Below are 27345 nucleotides of genomic sequence, written 5' to 3' on the forward strand. Positions count from 1 at the left end.
GATCTTTTGAATATATAGAATGAAACTTGAATATATAGAATGATCTTTTGAATATATAGAATGAAACTTGAATATATAGAATGAAACTTGAATATATAGAATTTATGAACCTCATTTTTAGAGATGATGTGTTTCTGAATTCTCTGCCTTTACAAAATGGCATCAGCTGAACTATTTCAGTACTTTTTAGAGCTTGACAACTGTTTTGCGACAGCTGTTCAAATTGCAAATGGTAGAAATAATTTGAATTTATACTACGTCACCTTGAAGAACACGTTTTCATTATTGCAACATTTCTAGTGCTCATGAATAATGTTCAACAAAATGTTTCTGGGAGAAGATTATGCACACTTCTTGAGGGAATTTATCAATCACTGATGGAGATGTCAACTGAGCTAACACTTCGAGCAGAAGCTGAAGCACATGTTATGGGCTCATTATATCATTCTACATCTCAAAGAGGAAGGTCAAGGTAAGTGATAAAAATGGAAAGAAATTCATTCATAATGTGTATGGCACTTGAAAGAGTGAAGAGATGGCAAACAAGATAATGAATGCAAGAAATAAGAAAGAAGTTAACATATTTCTTCTTTTGTTTCTAACTCTTTTAGGTACAACATACCAGCTACTGAGCTGACTGATATGCGAGACTTTGGGTTTAGTTGGATGGTCATATCTCAAATGTTGTCAGTAAATGTTGGAACACTGTACAACCACAGGATACAACTAGTGGACTATGGAAATTTGCAATTTGAACAGCTGTCGCAAAACAGTTGTCAAGTTCTAAAAAGTACTGAAATAGTTCAGCTGATGCCATTTTGTAAAGGCAGAGAATTCAGAAACACATCATCTCTAAAAAAGAGGTTCATACATTCTATATATTCAAGTTTCATTCTATATATTCAAGCTTCATTCTATATATTCAAAAGATCATTCTATATATTCAAAAGATCATTCTATATATTCAAAAGATCATTCTATATATTCAAGCTTCATTCTATATATTCAAAAGATCATTCTATATATTCAGAAGATCATTCTATATATTCAAGTTTCATTCTATATATTCAAGTTTCATTCTATATATTCAAGCTTCATTCTATATATTCAAAAGATCATTCTATATATTCAAGCTTCATTCTATATATTCAAAAGATCATTCTATATATTCAAGTTTCATTCTATATATTCAAAAGATCATTCTATATATTCAAAAGATCATTCTATATATTCAGAAGATCATTCTATATATTCAAGTTTCATTCTATATATTCAAAAGATCATTCTATATATTCAAGTTTCATTCTATATATTCAAAAGATCATTCTATATATTCAGAAGATCATTCTATATATTCAAGTTTCATTCTATATATTCAAGTTTCATTCTATATAAATTCAAATTCAAATTTTATTTGTCACGTACACAGTCATACACAGTACGATATGTAGTGAAATGCTTGGACAACTGCTCGTGACCTAAAGAAAACAAAAAAAGGAAAGACTATGAATAAGATAGGAAATAAATATGAAAAATTAAAAAGGGTAAATTTAACTAGGAAGGAATAAAATATAAATTAGTTTTTCTCAAATGCTAAAACACATGTCACAAACGTTACCACCAGGTCCCCCAATGTCCAAACACAACACCCTTCTCTAAAGCTACATAAACACAACCACACCTTCCCACTGCAAAACTCAAACTCCCACACCAAGAGAGCAGCTCGAAGCTGTCAAAACTATAAACACTATACACAGCATTACACACTACAGCAAAACAATTGAAAACACAATGCTCAATTTGTGAGAAGGTTCTTTGTTTCATAACTGCCAATGCATATTTTAGAAACTATACAGTAACGGATCGTCGTAGATCCCTGCAGAGGATTAGGCATTTAGATTTGTGAGTTTCATATGAGTAGTATAAATCTATAGAAAATCCTGCATGTACGTACACTACTGTAACACAACTCAATGCAAAAACAGAATCTATTGCACACAACAGTAATCTTGAAAACATGAACAGGGTGTGAAGTTTTTTTTATTTACGTTATTCACACCACACACACACCACAATCACTGTGCGGCATCATGTCGCTGAGCTGTTGCTCGCATCTCGTCCGTAATGATGGTGCGAGGTTGTCTTGCTCTCCCTCCTGGACCTTCTCCTCTCCCATGTTGGCCTTCTCCTCTTCCTCGTTGGTCGCTCCTCTTCCTCCTCTCATTTGAACTCCTCTTCCTCATTGGCCTGCTCCTCTTCTTCCAGGGCCAGCTCTTCTCCCTCCTCTGCATCAAATTCCTCTTCCCCTGACTCTGCCTTCATCCATTGTGTTTGTTTGGAACCTTCAGCATACTGTGCACTCTGAACTTGCTTTTACATGAGGGTACAGCATTAGCAACAAGTGTCTTCAATTTTGAGTCATTGTGTGTAGTGAATGACGCCAGGTGTGTTCCCTGTGTTCAAAGATTGGTGACTGTGGCAAGCATTTTGCATCACATGGGCTTTCATTTGAGGATATGAGCAGAGTTGTTTTGCAACATGTGTTTTAGCAAGGAAAAATGTGTTTAGATTTATGAGTACAGAGGGTTGTGTTTTGTGAATTGTGTCTTCATGTGACATGTGTTTATGGTACTGGAATATGGTGGCTACATTTAGTAAATGTGTTTAGACTACTGGTCATTTGGGTTACAGGATTGGCTTTTGTGTTTTAACATTTGAGAAAAACTGTAAGGTTAAAAATGAAATAACTGTACAACACAAATTAGAATGAAGGGTAAATTTAACTGGGAAGAATAAGATAAAATATATAAATTAAAGTTGAAAATAAAATAACTGTACAACAAAATACACAATACACAATATAGAACTATATAAGAATGTATGAAGAAATCTAAATATAAATAAATATATACACAATAACAGCAGCTGTACAAGTATTAACTGGAAATGAAGAATATAGTGACCAGTGTTGTGCAAAAACAATGTCCAGAAAGTCCAGTGTGTGTGTAAGAACCATATGTGTGGGTCAGTACTGTGTGGTGGTGTGATTGAGAGACCGTATCGCCTGCGGGAAGAAGCTCCTCCTCAGTCTCTCTGTGTTGGTCTTCAGGGAGCGGAATCGCTTTCCTGACCTCAACAGAGAGAACAGTCCGTTGTTGGGATGGCTGAGGTCCTTCACGATCTTCCTGGCCTTGGTCCAGCACCGCCTGCTGTAGATTGAGTGCAGGTCAGGGAGCTCGGAGCGGATGGTGCGCTCAGCTGACCGCACAACCCTCTGTAGAGCTCGTCTGTCCTGCATGGTGCTGTTCCCGAACCAGGTTAAGATGTTTCCCGCCAGGATGCTCTCTATGGTGCACGAGTAAAAGTTCCTGAGCACCTTGGAGGGCAGTTGGAAGTCTCTCAAGCGTCTGAGGTGGTAGAGACGCTGTCGGGCCTTTTTCACCACGGTGTTGATGTGACAGGACCATGACAGGTCCTGCGTGATGTGAACTCCGAGGTATTTGAAGCTGTCCACTCTCTCCACTGGGCACTCGTTGATGACGGGGGTCTGGTAGTTCCTCTCCTGCTTAGTGCTGAAGTCCACTATCAGCTCCTTTGTCTTACTGACGTTTAGAAGGAGGTTGTTCCTCTGGCACCAGTTCTCCAGATTCCTAATCTCCTTCACGTAGGCCGTCTCGTTGTTATCAGAGATCAGGCCCACCACGACGGTGTCGTCAGCAAACTTGATGATGGTGGTGGAGCTGGTAGTGGCCACACAGTCATATGTGTACAAAGAGTACAGCAGGGGGCTCAGAACACACCCCTGGGGGGCTCCAGTGCTGAGAGTGGTGGAGGCTGAGACATGTCCGCCCATCCTTACTGCCTGTGGTCTGCCAGTTAGGAAGTTGGAGATCCACTGACACATAGATGAGCTGAGTCCCAGATGCTCCAGCTTGGTGGTGAGTGTGGAGGGAATTATGGTATTAAATGCAGAGCTGTAGTCTATGAAGAGCATTTTAACATAATTCCCCCTTCTAGTGTCCAAGTGAGTGAGTGATGTGTGGAGGAGATGAGAGATGGCATCGTCTGTGGAACGATTTGGACGGTAAGCGAACTGTAGTGGGTCCAGTGTGTCTGGTAGTGAAGAAATGATGAAGTCTCTGACCAGGCGTTCAAAGCACTTCATCACTACTGAGGTGAGGGCTACAGGGCGATAGTCATTGAGAGAAGCAGGGTGGGGTTTCTTCGGGACAGGAACAATGATGGACTCTTTGAAGCATGTGGGGATCACCGACTGAGATAAAGAGATGTTGAATATCTCAGTGAAGATGCTGTCTGGTCCTGCTGCTTTCCTGGTGTTCACTCTCTTGAAGGCTCTCCTTACTTCATGCTCGGAGATGACGAGCACGTTTCCGGTGCTGGCAGTATCTTCCTGTCTGCAGCCGTTAGCGCCGCTAACACTAGCATTGTTGGAGACCTTAGCTGCAGCCTCGAAGCGAGCATAGAAAGTGTTCAGCTCGTCTGCCAGAGTCACGGCCGCGTTCGTCATACCGGTTGTTGGTGCTTTATAGTCCGTTATTGTCCTTAGTCCCCGCCACAGGCTCCTAGAGTCACTCTGTTGGAGTTGTGACTCTAGTTTCCTCCCGTAGCGCTGCTTCGCCTCTTTCACCGCCCTCCGCACGTTATACGGCTTTGTACGGGTCCATGTCCCCCGTCATGAGTCCCGTGTTGTAGGCAGCGGTGCGGGATCTCAGAGCGTCGCGGATGGTTTTATCCACCCACGGCTTCTGGTTGGGAAACGTTGTGATAGTCTTTGTCTCCACGGTATCATCCGCTAGTTTCCCGATGAATCCCACAACCGCTTCCGTAAACACGTTGACGTCATCGTCGGAGCTGTTTCTGAACATGCCCCAGTCTGCGTCATCGAGTGCGTCCTGTAACGCGGCCACCGATTGATCCGTCCAGCGCGCGACCTTCCTCTGAACCGGAACTTCCTGTTTCAGCCTTTGTTTGTATTTTGGCATGAGGAAGATGGCGGCGTGATCAGATTTGCCAAACGAGGGGCGGGATTGTGCCTTGTAGCCGTCCTTGACCGTAGTGTAGCAGTGGTCCAGTGTCCTTTCACCCCTGGTGGGGCAGGTGATGTGTTGATAAAAGTTCGGCGCTGCGCGTTTGAGGTTGGCGCTATTAAAGTCCCCCGTCACAATAAGCGCAGCGTCCCGGTGTTGTGTCTGGTGCTGTGTGAGTGCCTCATGCAGCTCGCATAAGGCGGTGACCGTGTCCGCTTGTGGTGGAATATAAACGGCACTTACAATGACCGATGTAAATTCCCGAGGTAGATAAAAAGGACGACACATGATGGACATTAGTTCCAGATTTGGTGTGCAGGAGCGTGTGAGAGGAACAACGTTCGCACTGTTGCACCAGTTGTTGTTCACCATTAAACACACGCCGCCTCCCCTTGACTTCCCCGAGTCCCGTGTCCTGTCCATGCGGTGAACCGAGAAGAACTCGGCCGGCTGGATGGCGTGGTCCGGCACCGCTGGGTTCAGCCATGTCTCGGTGAAGCAGAGGAGATTGCAGTCCCGAATGTCTCTCTGGAACTTTATCCTGGCCCTGAGGTCGTCAAGCTTGTTCTCCAGTGACTGGACGTTGGCGAGCAGGATGCTAGGCAGAGGTGTGCGGTGTGCACGAGCTCTCAGCCTGTTCCTGACGCCGGCTCGCTTCCCTCTAGGCCGCCGCCGCTTCCCTTTGTTCTCCCTCGAGATCTCACTCGGCCAGCTCGGATCCGGAGTTAAAAACTTCGAATTGTGAGTACATTGTATACCAATAGAAACAAGAGTGTCACTGTCATACCTAATGTACCCAATGGTGATGATTTTGCCGATTTAGAAACGCTGAAAACTAACTTAAAAAACAAAGACAAAGAAAAAGTGGTCGGAGCAGTCGTGACGGCAGCCGACCTCACCGGCGCCATCTTATTCAAAAGATCATTCTATATATTCAAAAGATCATTCTATATATTCAAGTTTCATTCTATATATTCAAGTTTCATACTATATATTCAGACTTTGGTTGGAATATATATATATATATATATAATATTTTCCTAAAGGGCATTCCATATATATACATACATACATACATACATACATACACACACACATATATATATATATATATATATATATATATATATATATATATATATACATACATATACATACACACACACACACACACACACACATATACATATACACACATATACATATATATATATACACACACACACATATATACACACACATATATACACACACACACACACACACACATACATACATATATACATACCTGCCACTTGGTTTTTTTTGTCCTACATTTGTCCAGTTACCTCAAATGCTTTAAGGAGAAACTGCACACCGTGCTGAGATATACCAAGTATATCTTGAGAATCACCTTGTTAGTGATATAATTGGAATTTTTTCATAGATTCAACTAAAAAAAATGTAAATAGTCTCTGTGTTTCTGTGGCAAACTGTTTCTAACAAAATGTCTAAAAGGTACAATTTAAAATTTGTTCTTTGCAAAGTTGTCTGTTATGTGTAGACATACCGCTGGTTCATCCCTTTAGTTAGAGTTATATGTTAGTGTTAAGTTGCTTAACAAACAAAAAACAATGTCTGAAAATAGTCACGTACAAGGACTGGATGGAAAATGAATGAATGAGAAAACAACCAGTGTCCAAAGATTTTCAGAAAACCTGAAGAACTCAAGGCCACTTAAAAAATACAAGTTAGATGGAAATGAACTATAAAGAAAAGCGGGGCTCCTCAAGACTTTTGCAGTCTGTGATAGTGATAGATGTAGCGGTTCTGAATGACAAGAAGGAGGAACACGAGAAGGTTGAGAAATACTAGAAACCTCAGAAAAGAGTGTATGTATGTATGTATGTATGTATGTACAGCAATAAAATATAATATTTATAATTTTATCCCAGTTTTGATCTTTTGACCCTCAAAGAGCATATCTATCACGTTTAAAACATTAAACCTCTTGAGTGCTGGATCAACAAACAAAAAGAGAGTTAGAAGTTTTCCAGTTCTCCTTATGTATTTAATTTACTGCTCTATTCTGCCGTCTGCTGGCCTGTTCGCACCGATGCAGACCTTTAGAAAATAAGCCACGACACAAATACCAGCTTCATTTGAGGAGTAGATATTTACGTTTATTTATGACATTTTATTCCACATTAATTCAAAGGACAGACTGTCAGTATAGAAGTGTGATGTTTTGTGCTTACCCATGTAGAATCCACATGATATTAAGTCTTAAAGAGTTTTATCTGAACCATAATGAGCGAAAAGGTAAAGGTGCCTGTCAAAAAACAAACAAAAAGAAAAAAAAACATGAACCCTGTTTAAACTTTAACACTAAAACACTAAAAGTCTCAGAACGAGCTTTGTCTCTCTGCTAATGTGTCACCCATTATACAAACATGATCGCAGTGCATAGATAATAATTACAACTCTGCGGTCACAGCAGCTTTCCGTCTAATAGTATAATTATGCATGCCTGGCTTTACCACTTCTTGATTTTCATGGAGTGCCAGTAAATAAAGAAGAACAATGGTACTGACTGTGTTGTGGTTAACCTGCCGTTCCCACACTGGTGCAGACGTGCACGCAGCTATTGAATTGAGAAGGGGAAGGAAAGTGCTTCTTTGTTTGGAGAGATACCGCTGCAGCCTAGCTCTGCTCTGCCTAAAAACATACTGCAACACCTTCACAATCGAACCTCCATCTCCCTCTCCCTGCCTTTGTATGTCTTTCACACTCTTCCATCCAAAAACACAGGCAACACAACAATAACATCCACCGTTAACTACAATTGCACAACGATAAATACATGATAAAACATTTTGATCTGATAGAAGATTTCTGAACATCCTAAAATGGGAGCAAAATATCTACAAAACTGGTATCACATTAAGAAAAAGGTTTGCATCATAAAACTGAAACACTTTGTTCAGTTTAGTATATAATAAATATTTTTTCTTTCTTTCATTTACACAGGTAAGCTGTTGCTTACACTGTCACTGTGGAGTGATTTTGTTCTGTAGAACAGAACAGAAAAGATTGTGGTGGAGCGCTTTTAGCTATTTGAGAAAGAACAGAGAGTAGTGGAATAAATATTTAAATTGTTGCAAATTTTCAGGATTACTGAAGCTAGAAGAATTCACAATATAAAGGGAACATTAAAAATGCACACAGATTAATCTGTAACGAGTAAAAGAAGAACAATTATTTAAGTATTATTGTGTCATTAGCACCATATTAGTATCTCACAATTCTCATGAATAACAATCTAAATATACAAATGTATGGAACAAAGCATAACAGCATATATGCACAAGTATAAAACAAGAACAAATGCTATATATGGATATAACTGACTAGTTGATAAAGAACGCAAGAAAACAATGTAAAAGACTACAGGCAGAATATAGACTAAGAAATATTGATAATAATAATGATGATAATGATGATACCTGGCAGATGACTATATAGAGAAGGTGCTGTGTTTTGGCTTAATGGACAGTCTGGAGAACTTACTTCTAACACTGGCGTTTGCAGTACTCTGCAGTGATTTAACCTCCTAGGACCTGGCGTCCACATTTGTAGACATCACATTTTGGGTTATTTAGACCAAAATACTCCATTTTGCTCTACAAGGGCCTGATATCCACTTATGAGTACATTACACTGCTACTGGTCTATCGAAATTTTAAACGAATATGTGGCTCTCATTTTTCTTAGAAACAAAAAATCAGGTAAAAAGAAAAAAATCTGGTAATTCTTTGTTTTTACGTTCATCGGGTCCCAATCAGCCCAAATATCAAAGAGAAATTAAAAATGCATGCCGTGGAAGAGTTTGGGTTTTAGGAAGTTAATGAAGTGTGCAGTCATATGTGGAATAACAGAATTTTTACAATTCTAACCAGCTGGAAAATTAACACAAGGTGTGACCGCCTTTGCCTAACAGAGTTCAACACAGCTTGAACTCTCTTAGTGAGCTTTCTTCTGATTTCTTTAAGTAGCCTTCAGGAACTGTTCTCCAGGCTTCTTGAAGGATATTCAAAGCTCTTCTTTGGATGTTGGCTGCCTTTTGTTCTATTCTCTGTCAGGATGATCCCACACTGCATTAATAATATTGGGATCTGGACTCTGAGGAGGCCAATCCGTGAATGAGACTTTACTGCAATGGCAGCGTATTTGGGATCATTGTCATTTTGAAATATGAAGCTGTTGCTAAACAGAGGCTTTCCAGATTATGTTGCATTCCCAAACCATGACAGAGCTTCCACCTTGTTTTACAGACCTTATTTTGTAGATGGATCAGCTGAAAGGTCAGATCCATCTCTCAGGCCCCGTGTCAGCGCTTTTCTTCAAATGCAAAAACAAATGTTACAGCGCGGACACAAGTTTTGTTTTTTCACATTTTTTAAGGATACATGATGATGAGATATGGCAAGTGTTTAGCTAATGGCTCTTTGAGAATCACCTTATTGACACACAGAAAATATTTTAAGCCTGTCAACCTGTGTTGCATCTAGAATTCCTCGCAGATTCACAGCAAACTGCTGGTAACAAAGTGCCTAAAGATACATTTTAAAATTGGTTCTTTGCTAAGGTTTTTTCAGTTAGGTGTAAAAACCTTAAAAGAAAGTCTGACTCCTTGGAAAAAATATGCAGAGAAATGAGAGTTAGCTGAAGAGATTTGCACAGTGCTGTAGGTACATCTATTGTTTAAACTGTTTATGGTTCAGCATGATAACATGCCAGCATCATTTGCATGTATTTAAGCATAACAATAGACAGTTTTGATCTTATGATCAGACGATTTAAAAAAACATCAAGAGACCAACAAAAGTGTTCCACATTGTTCTCTGGGGGATGTGTTCAGCAATTTTAGTCCAGACCATCTACTACTGCAGTTATTAGCAACCCTGGAGAGGGCAATCACGGAAATAGTGGACGAATCAGACTAGGGTAAAATGAGAGTAACACAATAGCCACCATGGTTTCAAAAAGCAGCCCATGCTACTTCCCTGTTGTTAGTGAGTGCAGTAACTGACCTCTTTAGTGATAAAGAAAGACCAAATATCAGTGTTGATATAATAATACAGGCTATACCACTAATGAAAAAGCCAGACGAGCAACTTAATGGAGCAAGCTCCTCATCCCACACAGTCCCACACAGTGCCACAACCAGCACACAGCTGTCAGGCCTTGGCTGCACCCCGACAGGTTGTGGTCTTTAATTTATGGAGTTTCACCCTGAATGGAAGCAGGGAAAGACAAAGTGGGAGCGGGGACAAGGTTTGTGGTTCTTTGTTTTTATCAGCCTGCTGCACAGGCAGGAAACACACATGTACCACGCACTCACACTGACATTTGCATGCTTGTTCTCTCTCTCTCACACACACACACACACACACACAACTGTAATAAGGTAGTGTTTTTTTATTGGGGGAAAACTGTGTTAAAGAGTAAAAACATCTTAGAATTAAAATGCAAATCACATCATCTGAGTGAAGCTAACATAACCCTAACATAAGTTGTAATCTCTGCAGGTCCACATCTTTGTTTCCATGACGTTTCCAGCTGTGCACTCAGGCCTGACTGCCTGCAAACTTTAACTGAGCTGAAAGGGGAACTTCAGGAACTAGTCAGTTGATATTTAAAACTCCACGCCTGTGAAAAAGAACTTCTCAAAAAGCCAATGTTTATTTGAACAGGGGGGTTAGCTCTGTGGTGCGGAAAAAAGAAGAAAGAAAAAGACTCAGGCTTACTTCGACAGTGATCGCATTATTAACCATTAACCTTTATAATCCCGTTTATCTGAAGCTGCATTAAAAGCATTCTGCTCGATTGAAAATTTATATGCTTGTGGCTCTTTTATTTGGCTTCAACTCCACACAGAGTCCTTGTACACCTGAATACGAAGCTTGTTTTCTTCTATTAATAAGTACATAACTGTAAACCGTGCCAGCTGTTTCTCTTTAATGATCATGTTTATTGTACAGAAAAAATAATGACTGTTTTTAGTGCTTTTCTTTCTGATTTTAACTTAATTTTTTTTTGTTTAATGCATCGGAAGTTGCATTAGTAAACTTTGAATTGGCTAAATAAATGATCGAAAAATGACGCTACAGTGGATGTAAAAGTTACAGTGGAAGATAAGTTAAAATCCACTTTTTGGTTCTTTTAGTGTTCTGTGAATTTATTGTAATATCTTCTAACTTTTTAGGAAGATTCTAATTTATTTATCTGCAGAAGACGAAAGCCACAATGGAAAATTTCCTGCAGCTCCACTGACTCATATTTCATTCTTCCAAAAAGCGAATAACTGGACAGCCCAGATTATAGATATGTTAGTGACATCTCGCCCAGTATGCAAATTCTTAGGTAAGGCTGAGAATTGGTGTTATCCCTGGTTGGAGCACGCAATAAAAGAGGTTTTTGTTCTTGGTAGATTGTAATCTGCGTGATTAGAGAGAGAGAGAGAGAGAGAGAGAGAGAGAGAGAGAGAGAGAGAGAGAGAGAGAGAGAGAGAGAGAGAGAGAGAGAGAGAGAGAGAGAGAGAGAGAGAGAGAGAGAGAGAGAGAGAGAGAGAGAGAGAGAGAGAGAGAGAGAGAGAGAGAGAAAGTGATGCTTAGAAGTCTATCTGGTCTGTGCTTCCAAAAAAGAAGAAGTGCGGTACATTAAAACATTTAAATTGACCGGCCTCTCTTTCTATTATGTGGCTGAACGGCAAACGGGTATTGGAGGTCTCCTACATATATATACACCTGTCCAAAGTGTGCACCTGCACTAGTGTAGCAGCGCTCACCGGTAGGGACAGAAATGGCCTCAAGTGAGGGAAACACATACAAATTGGTGAGTTAGAATAAATGCTAATTACAAATGTTTCGATTTTTAAATAAATATTAAATGCATTTCATGCTTTATTATTATTTTACCTCTTTATATTATTTTGTATAAAATGAGGCGGATTTGTATTTCAGACATCTTTGGACAGTGACATCAATCAGCACTTTCAGGATGCAATCGATGTGATTCAGCAGCATTCGAACAATTCATACTACGATTCAGGTGAACTTTACGGATCTGTTAGATTGATTGAATTGTTTTTATTTGGGGAGGGGTTCTTTGTGCTGAGGTAAAAAACACAATTTGAGTCTTTATTCTTAAAGTTTTACATGATTTTTGATGTACTAAAGTTGAAATTGTCTTTTCAGATTATTCATATTACGAGAATCTGGGAAGTCACCACCAATCACTGCAGTGTCAGATCTCCTGTTGCCTCGTCACACACCAGTCTGAAGTCCCCACTCCTGTTTATGACTGGAATGACATGGCTGTAAGTGTAAAGCATTGATAAGTTTGAGAACAGAGATTATAGAAATCTGGATATTTATATGAAATGTGTTTTTTACAGCAGCAGTCTTGGCCTCAGGTCATACCCGATGTTGCGTTGAGTCACTCAGTGCAAAATGAATCCCCACATTTTTACTCCATCTTACCACCACAAAGGAATGGCAAAGGTGATCAGTGTTTTAAAAACACCTGAAAATTAGTTGTTGTTACACTTTTTTGTGCAATCAAAACTGAAACGACGGTGTTGTCCGTCTCCTCAGGTCGGAAGAAGCTCAGACTTTATGAATACCTGCACGAGGCTCTGAATGACCCCAACATGGGCGACTCAATCCAGTGGACGGACAGCGGCAGCGGCACCTTCCACTTCATCTCCAAAAACAAGGAGAAGCTGGCTGAGTGCTGGGGCCAGCGTAAGGGCAACCGCAAGACTATGACCTATCAGAAAATGGCAAGAGCTCTGAGAAACTACAGCCGTACTGGGGAGATCATCAAAGTACGCCGCAAACTCACCTACCAGTTTAACCCAGACATCCTGCACAGGCTCGGCTCTGCACATGTGCCCATGCACCTGCCCCGTCACCCTCCACAGGAGGAGGCCCACACCCAGCAGCACAATCCGTCCGAGCAGAGCTACTGCGGCTCTGCGGCAGCAGACTGGCACAGCTGGTACGCTCACTATCAGCCGCACGAAGATTACGACCTGGCCGCAAGCTTCACCTCACACACCAAACTCTGAGGTGGCGGAGAGCTCTCAGGATGTCAAAGTTTTCAAAGACTCAAATATTTTCGTTACATGCTGGATCCTGGTTGTAAAATGTATTAATTTACAAAAAACCTATAAAAATGTCTTTTTGTTTTCTTTTCTTTTGTTTTTTTTTATTTCAATACCTTTACTGAACAACATACACATTTTCTGGCAGTTGCAACCAGTACTGTGTGGATTATTTAGCATACTGTTTGCTTACCAGATTGACTTCAAGGCAGCAGCAACAAAAGTTAAGAGTAAAATTAACCTCACAGAACCAAATCAAAGTGGTTTTCCTTAGAGGTTTTCTTTCTGGATCCCTATTTATTCAAAGCATGTCATTATTTGAGAATTTGGGACAGAAAAAGTAACAGACTTTGTAAATTGATTCTGTACGCTGTGATTTAGAAGTGTTTGTGTACATTATTTAAGTTGCTTTTAGTAGTATATGAAAGAGATTTCACTGTATATTACTTGTAAATAAGACTTTAATATTCTCATTTTGTAATTTATAACAAAATAAATTTAAACTGTATTGCTTTAGCAACACTTTAGTTGGATGATACAGGCACATACTTTTAAAGAAGGGGTAAAGTTAAAATGACGGATGATCCAGTTAAAATCAAGGATGTCACTAAAATTTGAATTTGTATACTTGTATTTCTTTTATTGCTAATATTAAAAAAATTTTAGCAATTAGTGAACTGAAATTCATGATTACAAATCTGTTAGCGTCTGTAGTGCCTCTTTTACTCTTCCTTTCTTTTCTTTTTTTTAAACCTATGTGGATCTCGTGCATTTAGCATATTGTTTTACTTTAATATGCTCCAGTTTTCCTTTTGCCTTTTGGATTGTTTTTATGTCACTGTAAGCATTCAACAACACTGTTGTAAACATTTTTACATGTCCAAATAAATCAGAGTAAATTAAATCAAATTCAGTTCAATTAATGTTGACAGGAACCAGTAGCTGGTTAATGTTTCTTTAAAAAGAAAGATTGACTGAAGGTCTGTATAGAGCCTGAAGTAAATAAGTAAAACTTTAAACTTTTTTTTTTTTTTTTTACAGACAAAGTCACAGAATAAAACATGAAAATATAAAATCTTTTTTTTTTTTTTAATTCTAATATAGCAAAAAATGAAAACCTGGAATTTAGTTACATTTTTTCAAACTATATTTTAATTTGATTAGTTTACAGCCTTCATAATTACCATCATATCACCACTATATTATTCAAGATTTACCACCAAACATGTTTGATATACTAATTAAAAAAAAAGGTAATAATGTTTAAAATTCTAATGATCATTTTTATGTACATGTAAATAGTAAGTGGAAAATATATTTCATGGTTGCACTAATCTTTATCCATAAATACTAAGATATAATAATTTAAAATGTAAGAATTAAATCATTTTCTCAGTATTGTTCAGTTTTGCTGATATGAAAATATCATCTTTCAATGATTCAACATCTCTCCCAAAAAAAATAAAAACTCAAAATAAAGCTACACGCTGCTATTATCGTACAAAAATATATTTTTTAAAAACATGTTGAAAGATTTGGCACCGTCTCCAATGCAGTGAAATATTACAACAGGCACACAAAATATGAAATTAAGACACATCCTGTGAGGAAAAATGTGTCAGCAAGTGTGTGTTTTCCTGAATCGAGAGCATTGTGTAGAAGCTGCCTCCAGGCCAGGTCTTATCTGGTTCAGCGGGGAGGATGTGGTCAGTGCTGGGAGGCTTTGTTGATGGGTTGACTGGTGCTTGTGTCGGGGGCTTTGTGGGATGGTGGTCATTGTTCCTGCGAGCCCAGGGTAGAAAACGTTTGGTTTTATGTATGCAGAAAGCCCGCTCCCGTGGGGGGTATAATAAGAGTCCCCGAACTTGAGTGTCTCAGTGTCAGTTGTGTGTAATTCTCCCATTCTGCAAGGACGGTACAGCATTCGACTCAACCTTATCAGTAATGGTAAAGAGAACTTCCAACATCTTTTCAATTCTGACATATTCAAGGCTGGTTTTATATTATTTACATCTATCAGAGTTTTTTCCAGGAGACTCAGTCTGATTTGGAGGTTATATTAGAGTTCCTCGAGGAGTATCACAGACAAAACAATGCAGAAAATGGTAAGTGGAAACTGGAAATCTATTAATTATTCACTGATTTTATTTGACTACAGCTTCTAAGTAATTTTCTGCTTTTTCTGACAGACAAGGTGCATTGGACGGCTATGGAGGAAAGAAATGTACCTGCAGACGAAACATGCAAGCATTGCTGGGCATACTATGAGCCACCTGTATGCATCAATAATTTGTATTTTAGCACTAGTTTTCTCTCACATATTTGAAGGCTGGTAAGCACTCTGCAATTGGAAATTCTGTTGATTCTCTTTATCTTTTTTCCCTAATTGAAGAACATCAAACCTACACTCCAGCCTTTCCTTGCACAAGATGCTCCAGCAGGACTCGGCCAAAACACAACAGCAACACTGTCTGAGCGTGGGCCAATGCCAAGCTTCACGACAACAAGAAAATCAACCAAACACCCAGCCGCAGCAAGGGGGAGTGGTGAGTTCTGCTTTTTTTGGTCACTGGATACTGTTATTGTCTCTGTTGCTATCAGTATGAGGGAAATAATACCAAGAGAGCAAATAAGAGACCTTCCCTTTACCGTAAAAAAACAATGGAGCCGTGCATCGCTTACCACAATAGCTGTTTTTACATATCTATCAGATAATCACACTGTTTACAGCTTTAGCCTCTCCACTAAATGGCATCCCATCACTGAAGAGATTTTCTGGGAATATGTGACAATTGAGGAAACGATTAACTGTAATCTGTAGTAACTGTTTTGGCACAGCTGCCATGATTTTCGATAAGTCTTTCTTTAAATCCACCTTCATCATACAGGCTACTTACTGTTTGCATAATGGCTGCAGGTAAAAGGGTGCGACTCTTTCACTTCCTTTTTGAGATGCTGGAGAATCCAAACATGGCCCACTGTTTGTCCTGGGTGCCAGCTGCCGCCGGTGTTTTCCGCTTTTCCTCCAGGAATAAGGATCAGGTGGCTGCACTGTGGGGACAGAGAAAAGGCAACAAGAGACTCATGACCTACCAGAAGATGTCCAGGGCGCTAAGAAACTACGCCCGGTCTGGAGAGATCTTCAAGGTGAAGAAGAAGCTCACCTATCAGTTTAGCCGAGACACCCTGATGTTGCTGCAGAAATGTCATCGAGATTTGTAATGTAGGCTCGGTTTTCTGTAGCTCACATCATGTCAAGTGAACTGTGCTTTTTTTTCTGTTTATCTCAACTTGCATTTCCTACATTTTTCCATTTTTACTCAGACTATTGATGGCTTGTGGTGTAAATATCAAAAGAATAAAGAAATATTTTACTGTTTCTATCATTATGGAGTTTGACTTTTAAACTTTTTTATTAGTAAATGTCCCAATCATGTCCCAATTATTCTGGTTTATGGAGGTAAGAACGGTGCGAGTGTTGAAACAAAGATGCGCTTATTAATGTTTTTAATTCAAATTTCCAGAGACTTTATCAGGGCTGAGACAAAATGTATACATACATATGAAGTTTTGGCTTTTTACTTTCTGCCGGACCACCTCCATTTTTAAATTTTTTTTGAAAACTTTTACATAAACATGGAAGTTTTACGATCCATGTGCCACATACAGAGCTGAAATCACTCACCATTCACCTAATTACACATTTGAAGCTTACATTTTATAAAGAACAGGTCCACATAATATTTGCATGTTTCTGATGCGGCTTCAGGAAATATTAAATGAATCAGCTGAAAGACTAGATATCTCTTTCAGGTCCTGTATCAGGGTTTTTCTGGATTTTTTTCCTATTTCTTAAAGAAATAACTTTGAGATAATTTTCACCTGCTACATAGCATGCTGAGACATGCCAAGTTTTTGGCTGAAAGCTCTTTGGGAATCACCTTTTTTGCTTGTCAAACTGTGTTATCTTAAGCATTTTTTGTAGGTTGAACTAAAGAAATGGACACAAATTATGTGTTTTTGCAATGCACGTGCAACTGTGAGTCACAAAGTTCATAAAGACAGAACTTAAAATTGACCCATTGTTAATTTTCTGTTATGTGTACACCCAATACTGGTTCATCCCTTGAGTTAGGTGGCTTTTATGGCCTTTTTTAGTAGCCTTAAGTAGCTTAAATGGTAAATGGCCTGCATTTGTATAGCGCTTTTCTAGTCCATAGGACCCCAAAGCGCTTTACACTACATTCAGTCATTCACCCATTCACACACACATTCACACACATTAAGTAGCCACTTGCAGAGTAATTTTTGTTCCTCAGGTACAAGGACTGGACTAAAAATGAGTGAAAAACGTTCAGAAAGCCTGGAGAAATGATACTTAAGACCACTTAAAAAACACAAGAAAGTCTGGCTGCTTGGAAGCAAAATACAAAGAAAGGAGGGGTGTCTTGAAACTTTTGCAGAGTACGGTATTTAATAAAAATGCGGTGAAAACCTTTTATAAGTTTTCACACTTGAGATTTTAAACTATGCGATGTGGTGAAAAAGCCACACAGAGGTGGGCTATTTGATGTTTATTTTTTATGTTATTTATTCAGCATGTTAATGGCCCGCTTTGCAAGACAGCTATATATTTCATAACTCGACATTATACTTGATGCCCAGCTACAGCATTGATTTAGCATGGAAAACACACTGTTATCCTAACTGTCTGTAATCTAACGATGCAATTGAGCATCACAGTTTCAAGCCCGGAGCATATGCATACAGGTGCAGTTAATTAACTCTGCTTAGGTTTCATGTGAATCCCCAGTCCTCAATATCTGTATACGATCTAGAATACAAAATAACCAACAGAGGGAGAGAAATGTGAATTAAGTTCCGTTCGTCGACCACTGAAGTCCTGAAATTTCAAATCCACATGGGTAAGGTCTTTACACGGGCCGATAGTTTGTAATTATTCCTTACTAAATATAATTTCTTCTGCAAGCATGTTTGCATATGTCCTAAAAATGCATCTCTCCAAAATACACTTTTGGTTGTGAGTATTTTACAGGAAAAACTGTAGTTTTCAGTCACACGTTCTCTTGGAAACAGAGTTGCTTTTGTCTCTCTCAATGGACAGAAATGTGAATTTGCACTTGTTTTTTTCCTCATGTGATGGATTTGATGGCTGCTAGAAGCCAGAGGGTGTCAGTGTAGTCCTTTTCAACGCCTCCAGCTTCCATTAAACTTCATTTGTGTGACGTGACCTCACGGCTTAGCCTCCTCTGTGATGTGAAGTCTCGCCCCTCACAGGCAACTCCAAATGGTTTTGTTCTCTTTGTAGCCCACATGATACTTCCCTAAGCCCAGTATTTACTGCTGGAGCCCACTTGCAGTTATAAATGGGCTAACTGAACTATGGTTGTCTGTTACCAAGAAAGGCCACAAACTGAACTATGAAAACAGGCATTTAAGGCAGGAGTGTATGATAAATTGAATGCTTCCTAATCACAGGATGATAATTTCCTTTGGTTTGCAGAATGGGTCTAATTTTGTTGCTGCTCATTTAAAAAGAGCTTTGCTGTAAGCTGTGACTGTCTCTGTTTCTTCATAATGCTTTAAGCTGCATTCCTGCTCCACAGCCCCAAAATAGAGCTCAGCCTTGCCTTGACTGTGCAGCTGGGCCATCCACTTCCATATGAGAGAGGTCCCCAACATGCTCATGATATTTGTCAGTAGCAGGAGAGTGACACTGTACAAGTGAAGACCCTTCAGTGTGTTGGCGCTCGTAAATCCATCAGCTTTCAGCCTTGTCGTTTAGTCTTCACGACCTTATTAAAGACTACGTTTGATTTATCACTTGAGTTTGACGTGCTAAAAAGATTAATTAGGACCAAAGCAACCCTTTCAGTTACATAAATCTCAATGAAACCCTCTTTTCATGTCAGATACACATGTCAAATGTCAGGGTTTATGACAGCTTTCTAAGTATAGGCCGTATAACCAGTGCCCAGGCATCTCCCCACTATTTATTTGCCAGGTCGGAAAGCCTGCTGTTCTTGGACAGCATTCCCCTTGGATTAAGCTGATATCTGGCACCTGGCATTGAGCCCCTGCTTGTCAACTCTAAGTTTGTTCTTTTTTTTGAATAACGAATCCATACATTCTCTGAATATGTCGTATATCATGTGAGCATAACCCAGGATTGTCGGAGAGTATTACATCAGCCTCGGGCCTGTTAACAATGACGACACCTTTTCCTTTTATATCCCACCTCCTGTTTTGCCAGTGATCTACCGTGGAAGCAATCTTAGTAGTAATGATATTACAAAGTAAGATAAAGGCTACAGCAAATAATTTCAAAAAGACTAACTAGTCAATATAATGTTGGTATTTTGGAAAATTTGTCCAAAATCTGGAATTTCCATAATTCCATGTGTAGCTGAATGTACTGTACAGCACCACAGCAACATATTTATTTGATCACAATGTATGTGTGTGGTCTATTTTTAGGTCAATCCCACATACATCATGCTGCAGCTTTAAATACAAGTTAGTAAACAATATCTGACACTGAAAATAGTCTCCACTATATACAAAGTTTAAGCCTTTGTAAGCACAGCTTACTAAAAAAACAAAACTTAAACAATCCATCTGTGTGTTTAAATGCTCAAACAATGATTCATTATAATATTACGACTCTAAAACATCACCCAAAATATGCTGTAAACACTGATGCAAACTTTGAGAATGAGTCAAGTTAAAAGTGTTGTGAATTTAACATCCTGATGCACTTGTAATTCATGGCCTCGCACTGGGTATGGGACAATAATGTTACAGTAGGTGTAGGATGGAGCTGCATTGTCAACTACAGAGAGGAGGAGCATGCCACATCTCTATATAAGGCCTAAAAGCCTGTCCCTCCTTGATCTGTTATCGGTCCCCCTCTTCTCCCCACTGACTTTTCCAAACCGTATCCCTGTGCCCTCTTCATCTCCCATCACTCTGCTGCAAAGGGGTCTCTGAGGGTTTTTATTCGCTATTGTCCTACTCACCATCAGCACCTATCTGTCCCTCCTGGACTGAGGAGGCTCCCACGCCTCATACAAGAATCCTACCTGCATCTTTTGACTCCTTGGTAGCTTCTTTGGGACGCAGCTCAAGATGCCAGAGCCCACAAAGAAAGGTAGGAGTTTTAACAGTATGTTGCCAGCATGCAGCTGGGGTCCAACCACCTGTTACAGTTTATGTTTTAATTGTTTTAAAAGGTACAAATGCTGAGAATTTGCAACAGTTTAAGGTTTACAATGTGGTTCTGCTTTTTTTTTTTTTTTTTTTTTTTTGATTGAGGGCAGCACAGTTTGTTGTTACTGGCTGTGAGGAGCTCCATCACTCTATGGCTTGCCTGCCAGCTTGTTCATAGGAATCCTCAAAGTGACTTTGAAAGTGGTATTGTATTACTGATGCGTGCGTGTTTCTACCATCCTTGGTACAAGAGAAGATTTGAGGCGTACAAACAGATAGTATTATTGCAAAGCTTGGCATACTGGATCGGTTTAGATTGATTTGACTGGAGAAAGACAAGATGGTAAAGCACAGGAGAGGAATGTTGATGAGTGCTCAGGAAAAAAACTACCCCTGAGGGATGATGCAAGCTGGATGGAAAGTGTGAGGGTTGAACCGTGTAAGGATAAATAACATCTTGATTGTAGATATCTTCTAATTGAGTTTTTGTTCAACTGCAGCTTCACCATCCCCTGTCGTGCCCTCATGTTGGATCTTTCTTTCACACTGGAGTGTCACTCATCTCTACCATCATGTCCATCAACATTCCCTTTTAATCCACTTGTGTCTGTCATTACCTTATGGTATTACTCCCACTCTACCGATTAGCTCAGCTCTCCGGGCAGCATCTGTTGTTGACCCAGACATGCCCATGTAGAGGAAATCAAACGCTTTGTTCAGCTTTTGGATGGCTTCCGAATTACACATAATAGAACTTTCAAAATCTATGATTCTCTAGAAGAGGATTGGTGTGTCCATACCAGCTCTTGGACTGCTGTGCATTGTTTGCACATCTCTTTGTACACAAATACATCTCTGTATTTGATTTACCTTCCATTAAAATATGTTTTAGGTGTTTGAAAGGACTGAGGGTTGCCGCACATCAAGCAAGCTTTGCCTTTTAGATCGTAAAGCATTATAAATACTGGATTAAAGCATTAACTTGACAATCTGCAAGCTACAAAACCCTAACAGTACCTTACAGTACCAATTTAGCTCCCTTTCTATTTGCGTCGTTTGCAGTTAAGAGAGAGTGATGTGCGAAGTGATGTGACAATCAATACCTGTTCTTACAGAGTTCATCTGGTGCCATGACCATCCATGATCCCTCGGGAATCAAGGCTGTGGTGAATTAAAGGCAGCAGATTCCTGTCTGCTACAAACACTACCCATAAATAGCTGCACAGCCCCAAGCAGCAGATAAATAAGGGCGGAAAAGTATTGTTCTTTAAATGAGTCTGAACAGCTGAAGAGGAGGAGGGTAGGGGCTGTTGTTTTAGACACCCGGCTCTCAAGCCTTTAAAATGTCCCAACCAGAGATGACGGAGTGGTTGAGTTGTCCCTGGATCTCTGGGGAGCAGGATTCTTGTCCCTGGAATAGTTCAGAATGAGCACACTTTTAATCCCCATCCCTTGTTCACTGCCATCTCCTTTCACTGCCCCTCCTCCACGCCAAAACAGACACCTCCCTGCCACCCTGTGCTCAGGATGGATCACTCAGAGGTCAGGCAGCTCCCTATTAAATCTCCAAATCTGTGCCCAGCGATCCTCATGAACTGTGACAAAATTTCAGAGGTAGTAAAGGCCATGTCTTTACCTCGTAATATTTATTGTCACTAAGGTCCAACACTCCCCTGGGCTTTATCCTCAAACACTTTGTGTTACTGAATACCACCTAGCAAATCAAGCCCATGATGAAATACACAGGGGAAACCTGTCAGCAACTAACTGCCACTCAAGTGCTGATTCCTAAAGGGTCCTTCAGTGTAGTTGTTATCAAAGCAGTAAATGGAAAAACTAAATCACCAGAAAGGGTCTGGTTGTATTAGCTTTAGCTTGAATGTCTTATCAGAGCAATAGGGGTCTATATTAGGAAAAATGAAGCCTCTGGCCATTTAGCTTACATACACATATGAGCCCTTCTGTCTGCACGCCAGCAGCGGCGACAGCTGAAAATACCTGCAGCTCCGTCAGCTGCGCTGAGAGTCCTCAGAGGTAAAACAAAACCTTTCTCCACTCTCATTATCTCTACGGTGATGAGACAGAGCAAGGCTCGCTCTTGGGTACATGATGTGACCCTGCAGGATTCTGGCACACGGGCCAGCAACACATTGTTTTGGAGTGAGACAGAACTGTGGCTAATTTTGACAAGGAATGCTAAGAGGGAATCATTACAAATGGAGAGATATCAGAAGCTAAGTGGCAACGGAAGAAAATGTATATATGTCAGTAGACATACTGCACAAGGAATTAGGGTTACAGTTTTCACTGATGGGCTTCAAACAGGTGGCAGTGACAAGATGGACAATACACGGAGGAAGGAAAGTTTTTTCTACAGGGATACAGACATTTCAACAATATTCCACCCTTGGGATTCCCATGTGTTCACCCACTGACATTTAATGTCATGAATATGAAGTACTAAATTCACTTTTTTAAAATATACATTTTTATGGCTGTAATAAGAGGTTTAAACACTCTCCACATCTCACATTTTTCTTGAATCCAAGGTGTTTTAGTGCCAAAAACCCCTCTAATAAACTTTAATAATTATTATTAATTATTTGGGGCATTAAGTATCTGACAAAGATTTCTGCAGGAGTAAATTTCAATGTACTTTGCTGCAAAAATGTAAATTTTGTAAACCTATAATGTTAAAAAGCATACACAAATTTATGGATACATAACAGTAGTGGACCAGGTCCTATACAAGACTATGAAATGTTGGGCATTATGTACCCTAACTGTCAACTTCATCCAAGCGCCGACGATATTTTTAACTCTACAGCATAACTGATGACATGACATTTCGAGCTACAGATATGACAATATGCTGCACTTAAATGTGCTTTGTTTTGCTAACTTCTGTCTGTTTTTAGCATGCATTGCCTTCATTCAGATGCTACTGGCTAGCATTAGACTGTATAAAAGATAGCTTTAACCAGGATGGCATCACTCATATGTTTTGGACTTAGCATTTTACATTTTTGAGGTTAGCATTTTGGCAGTAGCCATGTTCTTGGATGAAAGTGCGGAGTGCTAATTTATTAGGTACCTATAAACTATGTGGGTGCAACGCTTGGAGTGATATTAGCTAATTAGTGCTCAGAAACAGACTAATAAAATACTCACCAAAACTGAAGCTCAAACTTCATAGATGGTCTGTTGTTCACAGCCTACCACAATCTCAATCAGATAATCCAGGTAAATGCTCCAAGAGGCTCCAACATCACACAAGCACTGATTAGGTCCATTTAAATGCTGGAAGTAGTGCATGAGGCCTTGCAGACTATGACCACACCCATTACTCAATTTTCAATGTGGTTGTGTTATAAAATTAAATTCACCCCTCTCAGACCTGTTTTAAAGGAGGACTTTATCCACAAAAGCCAAAAATATTTTAGTACCAGTCTTTAAAATGCATTTTAATGCTGTAAAGTTGAACATTTTGACATAGGAGTGTATTGGGACTGCCTCCCATATGGATCCTGCCTCTCGTGGATCCTAGAGGAAGTTTTTGTTACTTCTACACTTACTTACTTTGCACTGGTTTTGTGTTTAAGCTTTGGAGTTGCCCTTGCTGCTATTTGCAGACAGCAGCCCTCAGTCCCCGGTGATAAGACCACCTGTCAAAAATGATAAATGATATAAATGATAGCCTGTGACCCTGAAAGTACCTGCAGAAGAGGGCAGCAGGGGTTAGCCTACAGAGTAAGAAGTCGCCATGCTACTGCTCTGTTTATGTTTTCATAAATAGTGATGATCGATGTGAGCAGAAGGCAGTTGAGACAAAAGGTGTGTGTAATTGGAAGAGAGAGGATTACCAAGTCTTTGTTCAAATGTCTACATTATATCTTTTTTTCCTCACAATAGCCTCTATTTGTGGAAACAGTTTTGTGGAGGTGCAATTTGGCTACAGTGCTGTGAAAAAGTATTTGTCTCTTTTGTGATTTCTAAGATTTTTGGACACTGTTTTTTTCTCACACTTACGTTGCAGATAATCAAACAAATTACAATATTATGTATTATTATTGCAATTACAAAATAAAAAATTTTAAATTCTTCTTTTAAAGGATATTCAAACCAAACGGGTATTTGTATTCGTGATCACTTGAAGTGTCTTTCACATCACTGGAAGAATTTTGGCCCACTCGTCTTCCAGATTTGTTTTAATTCAGCCACACCTGAGGGTTTTCCACCATGAACAGCCTATTTAAAGTAATATCAAAGGATCACAATATGATTTAATGCAGGACTTTGACTAGTCCACTTCAAAACCTTCTTTTTGTTTGAGTTACTGAGAAGTGGCAGGTGTGTTTGACAATGGTATGACATTAGTTTTATTAAAGGTATAACCGCACTTTTCCCAAAGTCTTTGGGATCATTGAGATGTTTTTTGGCAAATATGAGATGAGTCTTTATGATTTTTTTGTTCACCAGTGGTTATCTCCTTGAAACTCTGCTATGCAATTTTTGCCCAGTCTTTGTCTTAGTGCTGGATTGTGAACTCTGACCTTAGCTGAGGCAAGGGAGGTCGGCAGTTCTTTGGATGTTGTTCTGGGGTCTTTTGTGACTTCCTGAATGAGCCATTGATGCACTCTTAGAGTAATTTTGGTCAGCTGGCCACTTCTGGGAAGGTTCCCTGCTGTTTTCAGTTTGTGGGTAACAGCTGTCACTATGGTTCACTATAGTCCTAAAGCCTTAGAAATGGCTTTGTATCCCTTTCCAGACTCATAGATGTCAATGACTTCTGTTGCATATGCTCTTGAGGTTCTTTAGATCCCAGCATGATGTGCTGCTTTTTAAAAAAAACAAACAAAAAAAAAACTACCTCTCTTTGTCAGACAGGTTTTTATTTAAGTAATTTCTTGACTTAATAGCTATCAGGTTTGGGTGTAGCTAAAAAATTGAACTAAGCTTTCCAAAAAATGCGGTTGCTCAAAGTTAATTTATGATTTAATGAGAGGGGAACCTGTGTGGTTATGAAAGGTTTTTTTTGACTTAATAAATGAAACCATCATTTAAAAACATAAATTTTGTATTTAATCATGATATCATGATATCTTTTTGCATAATATTAAAATTTGCTTGAATGATCTGAAATATGTAAGTACGTAATACGTAAAATCAGTGTGCTCAAACTAAGAAAAAAAGAGAGTCATAATGCAAGTAATTCTGCTGTCATGTTTCATAGTTGTATTTTCTTTTTCTTCCTGTAGATGAGCCAAATGGTCAGCCAGAGGGTGAGTGCACATCTTATCATCCTATCACCTCACAGTCCAGCAGCGTAGAGTTGCACAATACACAATCTTTTATAAAAAGTCGCTCAAAATTTACACAAGTATGCAATTTCAGTAGAAAATACCACTGCTGACATCAAACAGCAACCCTTGTTTTCACTTGTTGTACAGGCACAAAGCAGAACAGGTCTACACATGTAATATAATGAACCTGGCGTGAATGTGCAAACACTGCCGCATAGGAGTGTAAATGTGGAGACAATAGTCGGCAGTATGGATATGCTGCCGTGCTTCACAGAGATCTGTAGCAATGACCAAGCTGTCAGCATCTCTGACATTCCTCTCGTCAGCCAGCTGATCCCTCACTGTTGATTCAGCTGACGCCTCTGCCATCCCATGTGAGCAAGCTGCTGGCGTGTTATTGGCTTTTTGCCGGCGACCTTGGAGCTTCAGCATCTTAATGCTCCAGCTCAGTCGGGTGGCGGGAGAGCTCAGCTTTTTAGGGTCCAAGTAAAATATTATTCCCGGAAATTTTCTGTATTTAACACATGTAGAAATAAAAAGACTACATCACAACCAGACTAAGGTCAGCATTATTGAAAACGTATAGCAGCACTTCATATGAAATAGGGAGAGTTATGTAAATAAGATGAAAATATAAGGAGTCTGCTCTTTTAGTCATTTGGCGTGTTCTGATTTCCAGGATGTCAAATACTGCCCGCTTTCACAGAAGTAAAATGCACAAGGTGTTGTTTCAATAATGATTATTGGCAAAACGGGTCACAGGTGTGACATTGGTCATCCTGTACTCTTTTATTTGCAGCCACTTATACTACTAATAAGAATACACATTGAGTTTCTTCACTACCAACTTTGTGTCAGGCTGTCCTTGAAGTCCTCTATAGAGGCAACACAAAAGAATCAATAAAAAAACAGAAGATCCAGGTCATCCCGCTACAACAGAATCCACATGGCCTGACCCCTCTAGGCCTCCCCAGAATAGTCAGACCTTACTCCAAAAAAAAGCAAGGGTTATGATCACTGTCATCATGTAGCTATAAAACAGGTGGGGTCTAAGTAAAAAAAAATCCATAAAAAGACTGAGTCATACAATCCTGTCTCACAACACAAATTTCCCAGCATTATTTAGTGTCCCTAAACACCACTTTTCATCTGTCTTATCTAGTGCCTTCTGAAAGGACATCAAAAATGGTATTTGGTATTTACAGAAGTTGACTTGAATTTGAAGTGAAACACTTAAATTTGAGTCATACATGTCATAGTTTTCCATTTGTATGATTTTGCTATTGCTTGCTGCCATGGTAACACTTTCCATGGTTGCTAACATATTATTGTGGTCGTAATTTGAATGGAAAGGACGGCCTTGTCTACAAACACTCTGAGCTGTATGTGTGATGGTAACTGGAAATGAAGAAGGTTCCCTTTCAGAGTAAAAGTTGCGCCTTATGAAACATGTTGGCTGTGGTGCTGAGCCACAAAGTTTACTATGAACCTTCTCCATTTTCAGTTGGCGTCACAATTCTCTCAGTTTTTGCAACTGATTATACCCAGTGACAGCCAGCAACCTACAGAAACCACTTACCAACCAGTCAGGGAAAACACACATTTCTCTAGCAAC

The 27345-nt window shown here is 39.5% G+C and overlaps 3 protein-coding genes across 6 annotated transcripts in view; all 3 read left to right on the forward strand.

Moving 5' to 3' along the window:
* The first annotated feature begins 11876 nt into the window (after nt 1–11876).
* Nucleotides 11877–13161, forward strand: spic (Spi-C transcription factor (Spi-1/PU.1 related)). Of its 3 annotated transcripts, none has more exons than XM_085387475.1 (5): nt 11877–11924; nt 12053–12140; nt 12287–12408; nt 12487–12592; nt 12686–13161. In XM_085387475.1, exons 1-5 carry the CDS (start codon nt 11892–11894, stop codon nt 13159–13161), a joined length of 825 nt encoding a protein of 274 aa, XP_085243601.1. In that variant the 5' UTR covers nt 11877–11891. The 3 variants fall into 3 exon arrangements, with proteins under 3 accessions (XP_085243601.1, XP_085243599.1, XP_085243600.1); XM_085387473.1 differs by having other exon boundaries at nt 11892–11924; nt 12490–12592; XM_085387474.1 differs by having other exon boundaries at nt 11892–11924; nt 12287–12405.
* A 1750-nt stretch (nt 13162–14911) lies between these two features.
* Nucleotides 14912–16583, forward strand: spi2 (Spi-2 proto-oncogene). Of its 2 annotated transcripts, none has more exons than XM_085387348.1 (5): nt 14912–15144; nt 15218–15302; nt 15387–15472; nt 15590–15743; nt 16115–16583. In XM_085387348.1, exons 1-5 carry the CDS (start codon nt 15142–15144, stop codon nt 16417–16419), a joined length of 633 nt encoding a protein of 210 aa, XP_085243474.1. In that variant the 5' UTR covers nt 14912–15141; the 3' UTR covers nt 16420–16583. The 2 variants fall into 2 exon arrangements, with proteins under 2 accessions (XP_085243474.1, XP_085243475.1); XM_085387349.1 differs by having other exon boundaries at nt 14914–15144; nt 15230–15302.
* A 3542-nt stretch (nt 16584–20125) lies between these two features.
* The window catches only part of mybpc1 (myosin binding protein C1), a 35892-nt gene continuing 28672 nt past the window's right edge, over nt 20126–27345 (forward strand). The window contains exons 1-2 of the mRNA XM_085385966.1: nt 20126–20368; nt 25686–25709. Coding sequence (XP_085242092.1) covers nt 20347–20368; nt 25686–25709 — 46 coding nt within the window. The 5' untranslated portion in view covers nt 20126–20346. The remainder of the gene's footprint in view (nt 20369–25685; nt 25710–27345) is intronic.

This window comes from Rhamphochromis longiceps, linkage group LG17 (assembly GCF_057381845.1).
Source record: "Rhamphochromis longiceps isolate RC_006_pf linkage group LG17, R_longiceps_female_GT1.1, whole genome shotgun sequence".
NCBI classification, from domain to species: domain Eukaryota; kingdom Metazoa; phylum Chordata; class Actinopteri; order Cichliformes; family Cichlidae; genus Rhamphochromis; species Rhamphochromis longiceps.